The sequence below is a fragment of the Camelina sativa genome, chromosome 5 (genome assembly GCF_030686135.1).
Source record: "Camelina sativa cultivar CO46 ecotype springtype chromosome 5, ASM3068613v1".
Lineage (NCBI taxonomy): Eukaryota > Viridiplantae > Streptophyta > Magnoliopsida > Brassicales > Brassicaceae > Camelina > Camelina sativa.
Genome location: NC_141884.1, coordinates 39648550 through 39654549, shown reverse-complemented (window position 1 = coordinate 39654549; position 6000 = coordinate 39648550). Strand labels below are relative to the sequence as shown.

General features: G+C 38.8%; 2 protein-coding genes across 5 annotated transcripts; both read left to right on the top strand.

Moving 5' to 3' along the window:
* Positions 1–227: 227 nt before the first annotated feature.
* On the top strand, positions 228–4134 carry LOC104788287 (phragmoplastin DRP1E). The gene is made up of 15 exons (XM_010514024.3): positions 228–773; positions 877–940; positions 1024–1131; positions 1222–1323; positions 1440–1490; positions 1581–1642; positions 1754–1844; positions 1934–1998; positions 2196–2390; positions 2478–2597; positions 2687–2757; positions 2847–3072; positions 3159–3209; positions 3305–3697; positions 3794–4134. The coding sequence occupies exons 1-15, from the start codon at positions 627–629 to the stop codon at positions 3920–3922; spliced, it is 1875 nt and encodes a 624-aa protein (XP_010512326.2). The 5' UTR covers positions 228–626; the 3' UTR covers positions 3923–4134.
* On the top strand, positions 4134–5896 carry LOC147944993 (putative UMP-CMP kinase 1). 4 transcript variants are annotated; one of them, XR_015558022.1, is made up of 8 exons: positions 4134–4416; positions 4515–4566; positions 4679–4796; positions 4941–5103; positions 5180–5264; positions 5343–5445; positions 5535–5607; positions 5717–5896. XR_015558022.1 is itself a non-coding variant. In XM_087451485.1 (8 exons), the coding sequence occupies exons 1-7, from the start codon at positions 4387–4389 to the stop codon at positions 5601–5603; spliced, it is 615 nt and encodes a 204-aa protein (XP_087307611.1). In that variant the 5' UTR covers positions 4223–4386; the 3' UTR covers positions 5604–5607; positions 5717–5896. The 4 variants fall into 4 exon arrangements, 2 of the variants coding, with proteins under 2 accessions (XP_087307611.1, XP_087307610.1); XM_087451485.1 differs by having other exon boundaries at positions 4223–4416; positions 4941–5097; positions 5180–5260; positions 5338–5445; XR_015558023.1 differs by having other exon boundaries at positions 4229–4416; positions 4941–5097.
* Positions 5897–6000: the final 104 nt, after the last annotated feature.

Sequence of the window (6000 nt, the reverse complement as noted above, 5' to 3'; positions counted from 1 at the left end):
AAAAATATAACTGGACTGGAACTATTCTAATTTTTTTTTTTTTTTTTTATACTAGTTTACAATTCAAAGATACTTACCATTATTGGGCCTTTAGAAAATGCTAATGTACCTCAAAGGTTCTTCTTTGTTTAATGGGCCTTCCAGAAATGCTCCCGATAGTATCTGTATACGGTGGTGGGTGGGGGTCCCCCACGTGTATGTAAATTCAAAATTCGAATAATCAAACTACGCGTTACAAAAAAGTGCTCAAAGGAAAAAAAAGGCACACAAATCTTATCCATTTCATTATTTTAGATTTGACCGTTTTTGATAAACCAGACCATACCGAACCAAAGTCAAGCGACTCCGTGACGATGGCTAAGCTATCTCTGTAAACCGACCGAACCACACAGGCACACCAATCAAAACCTTCCAGAACCATAGAGAGAGAGACGACATTTTATTCTGTAAACTAATTTCCCTGTTTTGCCCCTATTATTTGTCTTCTTCTTCGTCTCTCTTTGAAGTCTTTGTGGTCTGCTGGCGAATTTTCAAGCAGCTTTCCTCTTTTGTGAACTGAGTTTTGAGTTTTCGTCTTTGGAACTTTGAATTCTCTCATCTGAAACTGAAGTGAAGGAGAAGGGAAGATGAATACTATGGAGAGTTTGATTGGGTTAGTTAATAGGATACAGAGAGCATGTACCGTGCTCGGTGACTATGGTGGTGGAACTGGAAATAACGCTTTCAATTCTCTCTGGGAAGCTCTTCCTACCGTCGCCGTCGTTGGTGGTCAGGTGATTTCTCCGGTTTAATTAGCTTTTGACTTCTTCTTCCTAGGGTTTTTCTCTGTTGACTCTTTCACTTACGCTTTTATTTGTTTATTTGGGTTTTATGCAGAGTTCTGGGAAATCTTCGGTTCTTGAGAGCATTGTTGGGAGAGATTTTCTTCCTAGAGGATCTGGTTTGTGAATCTTCAATGTTCTCTTCTTCTGTGGTTTTGGTAATAAAAGCTAAGGAGCTTTGATTTTGATTTTTGTTTGCAAGGTATCGTTACGAGACGGCCTTTAGTGTTGCAGCTTCATAAGACGGATGATGGAACAGAGGAGTATGCTGAGTTCCTCCATCTTCCCAAGAGGCAATTCACAGATTTCGGTATGTTTCTCTCTATAATCATATTTATGCCTTTATAAGTTATGTTTGCTCTGTTTTGAAAGTGTTCATTGAATTTATTTGATGTTGCAGCTATGGTTCGCAAGGAGATTGAGGATGAGACTGATAGAATCACAGGGAAGAGCAAACAGATATCTCCAGTTCCTATTCACCTCAGTATCTTCTCTCCAAATGGTCAGCTTTCATCACAGTCTGTGGAATTTATTTACTTCCCGTAGTAAACTTGTTTCTTTTTTGGAACTAACATTGATGTGTGCTTCTTTTTTTTATGTTGTGTTCTATGGAAACAGTTGTGAATCTGACCCTTGTTGATTTACCCGGTTTAACCAAGGTTGCTGTTGGTATGATTCTTTTACCTTTTCGTTTGGTTTCTATTTATTTATTCTTGGATGGCTGTATGAAGGTAATTTGATATCGTCTTTGTTATCCAGAGGGACAGCCTGAAACCATCGTTGAGGATATCGAAACCATGGTTCGTACTTATGTTGATAAGGTTAGATTTACTGGTTTTTACCAAGACTGTTAAGCTTTATTATGCTTTCTGTTTATAATTCTTTGGATGCATCTTCTAGTTCTAAATTGGTTAGTTCTGTTTTTTTTCTAGCCCAATTGTATCATATTAGCTATATCTCCTGCTAACCAAGATATAGCCACATCGGATGCAATTAAGCTTGCAAAAGATGTCGATCCAACAGGTTTGTTTGCTGTTCTGTTGCGAATGATTTAAATATTTAGCAGGAGGTATTGTCTTCTGACGATAAAATTATGTTTTTGATCGCCTCAGGTGAGAGGACATTTGGTGTTCTTACCAAGTTAGACTTGATGGACAAAGGAACCAATGCATTAGCAGTAAGCACCTTTTTATCTCTTCGGTTCATGTCTCACGGTCTAGTTTGATGATTGTACATGACTGATATTATAGTTGGTACGCCCATCTAGGGATGATGCAAGTAACTAAATCTACAGAACTGATTTAGGCATGACTGAGATTACATTTTTAATTTAGAAATATTTATCTAACGTCTAGAACTGTTTGCCTTAATAAGGTTCTTGAAGGAAGATCATACAAGCTCCAACATCCTTGGGTTGGGATAGTGAACCGCTCACAAGCAGATATCAATAGAAATGTCGACATGATGCTTGCGAGACGCAAGGAACGAGAATATTTTGACACCAGTCCTGACTATGGTCACTTAGCCAACAAAATGGGTTCTGAATATCTGGCAAAGCTGCTCTCTAAGGTGTTCAATCAAAGTCTGACTTGCTTGCGACTTTACTATATTGTTTTATACATTGTTCTTCAATTGCTGTATGGTTGTCTTTTGCAGCACTTGGAGTCTGTTATCAGGACCCGTATTCCAAGCATCCTGTCCTTAATAAACAAAAGCATTGAGGAACTTGAAAGGGAGTTAGACCGCATGGGTCGGCCTATCGCAGTCGATGCTGGGGTGAGACAGCACATTTATGTGAAACTATTTCTCTTCGATGAAGTTTTACATATTTTACTATTGGCTTAATCTATTCGTTTCATTCTCAGGCTCAACTATACACTATATTGGAGATGTGCCGTGCATTCGATAAGATATTCAAGGAACATCTGGATGGCGGGTAAACACCGTTCACTCATCTTCCTGTAGAAATCTTTAGGCTTAAGTTATTGGTTTTGCTGGTTAACCTCATATTATTTACATTTTTAGGCGTCCTGGAGGTGACCGTATCTATGGAGTTTTCGACAATCAACTTCCAGCTGCACTGAAAAAGCTTCCGTTTGATCGCCATCTTTCTCTACAAAGCGTTAAGAGAATCGTGTCTGAGGCAGATGGCTATCAACCTCACTTGATTGCACCAGAACAGGGTTATCGCCGTCTTATTGAAGGGTCGCTGGGCTACTTTAGAGGTCCAGCCGAAGCTTCTGTAGATGCTGTAAGTTCTTCTACAGTGTCCCTTTACTTCACTTTTGTATTTTGTATATATACAAGAGCGTAATGAGTTTGGGGCATATGCAACAGGTTCACTTTGTCTTGAAAGAGCTTGTGAGGAAGTCAATATCAGAAACTGAGGTGAGACTTTTTATTCAAACTATTGATTTTCTTATGACTGGTAAAAATGTAATACAAGGATTTTTACTGGATCTCCCTGATGGCAAAAAATGCAGGAGCTAAAGCGTTTCCCTTCGCTGCAAGTCGAGCTTGCTGCAGCAGCCAACAGCTCTTTGGAGAAATTCAGGGAAGAAAGCAAGAAGTCAGTTCTTCGACTTGTTGACATGGAGTCTGCATATCTAACGGCTGACTTCTTTCGGAAACTTCCTCAAGAAATTGAAAGACCAGTAACCAACCAGAAAAACCAAACCGCTTCTACTTCGCCTGCAACATTAGACCAGTATGGAGATGGACATTTCAGAAGGATAGCATCAAATGTATCCGCGTATGTCAACATGGTTTCGGACACACTTCGTAACACAATTCCAAAAGCTTGTGTTTACTGTCAGGTTAGACAAGCCAAGCTCGCGTTGCTCAATTACTTCTACTCACAGATCAGTAAGAGAGAGGTAAAACTGAACTCAAAACAACAAACATGTCTCAAATCATTTGGATTCTGTGCTAATGCGTGTCAAATCTTACATTTGGTTGGGAATTTTTCACAGGGGAAACAGTTGGGACAGTTACTAGATGAAGATCCGGCGTTGATGGATAGGAGACTAGAGTGCGCGAAGAGGCTTGAATTATATAAGAAAGCCAGAGATGAGATTGATGCTGTTGCTTGGGTACGATGATAAAGCCAAAACTCTGTGTGTGTTTTCTAGTGATGGTTTTATAAGTAGAGAACTATACATTTGTGTGTTGATATAACACGTTCGTCGGCTTGTAATATATTTCCATCGGCTTGTATGTATGTGATCATCTGACCCTGTTGGGTGGAGACTTCGGACGTTTTGTAATAACTTTTTTCACTGCTATTTAAAAACGCCATGGCGTTTTAACTTCATAATTTTATAGTAGCGGACGCAGACTGCACGCTGTTTTATTGTAACCGTCTGAGATAATATTTTGAATGCCTTTCGAAACGCCGTGTTGTCTCAATTTGGAGATAGTATAGTACTGCACGCCGTTTAATCATCCCGTCAGCAGACTACACACCGTTCTTCTTCCTTAGTTTTTCTATCTTCCCCTGAATCATCATCTTCGCCTGTACTTGTCAGACTTCTGTGTTTGATTCACCGTTACATCGTCTTTGATCATGGAAACTCCTGTTGATGCTTCGATTAAGGTATCGATTTCACCCTGTGTGTACCCAATTTCATTTTTCCTGCAACTAGTAGAATCTGGATTTTGCCCTAAATCAACAACGATGCTGTTTTGTTACAGAACGAACATGAAAGCCCTAGGTGGAAGAAGTCAACCGTGGTTTTTGTGTTGGGTAATATCAATAATTCCACTTGATGTATGTAATTATGCTTTACTCTTCCTGATCATGCTTAAAGGTTGAATTTTTATTTTTTTTGTGGTGTTGAATGGTTGATTGATTCTAGGTGGTCCTGGAAGTGGCAAAGGTACTCAGTGTGCTAATGTTGTGAAGCACTTTAGCTATACTCATTTCAGTGCTGGTGATCTTCTTAGAGCAGAAATTAAGTCTGGTTCTGAATTTGGGTAAGTTCTACTTCAGTGATGAATCTCATGTCTCAAACTAATTTCTCTGTGCCTGTGTGTGAAGTGAATCTTGTTCTAGGCTTATGATGATTTTGTATGATGAAAGCCCAACAGTTGGTGAAGTTTCCGGTTTATGTTTTTCAGAGCCATGATCCAAAGTATGATTGCAGAGGGGAGAATTGTGCCGTCTGAGATAACAGTGAAGCTTTTATGTAAAGCTATGGAGGAAAGTGGTAATGATAAGTTCCTCATTGATGGTTTTCCTCGCAATGAAGAAAATCGAATCGTATTCGAAAATGTTGTAAGGGTCATGTTCCATCTCTTAAACTAATCGAGTCCTACTTGTTGAAGCCTTGGTTCAAATACTTTCTGGATCTTGACAGGCTAAAATCGAGCCTGCTTTTGTTCTGTTCTTTGATTGTCCTGAAGAAGAACTCGAAAGACGTATTATGAACAGGAACCAGGTTGGTATCTTCACTGGAAAATGAGATCATAGTTCAGATCTTGTTTGTCTTTTACCAGTTGTTTCTTGGATTTGAAGGGAAGAGAAGACGATAATATAGAGACGATAAAGAAGCGGTTTAAAGTGTTTGTTGAATCTACCCTCCCTATTGTTAACTACTACGAATCTAAAGGGAAACTTCGAAAGGTTTTAGGATTTTGGTTTTCCAGTTCTCTTCCATGATCATTACTATCATATGCTGTTCCTGATTCTTTTGTTTCTGATTCCTTCACCAGATCAATGCTGCAAAACCCAGCGAGGAGGTTTTCGAAGCAGTCAAAGTTTTATTTGCATCTGAAAGTTGAGAAGGTAGAGCTCGTGATCATCCAAACCATACATTTTTTTTTTGTTGCCTACCCTAGTCCTTATAGATATTTAGTGTATTATTTATTGTTTGATTTGTCGTTGTATGTACCAGCATCAAGGACTAGGGAGAAATCACTGGACAAAACAAAACAGAGACTTCCAAGTCAATGTGCCTTATCGTACACGTAACTAAGTTTACAGATTTGTGCTGTAAATAGCTCTCTACATTTAACATTTCTCATTATGATGATTATAGCCACAGTTTCGTCGTAATAACCACTTTTTTAGTCAATAACTGGTTAGGCTTGACTTATTAATCAAGTCTGGTTACAAGTCCATTGATATATTATACAAAGACTTGTAAATTTCTATGAACATGCGTCTACTTGAAAACCA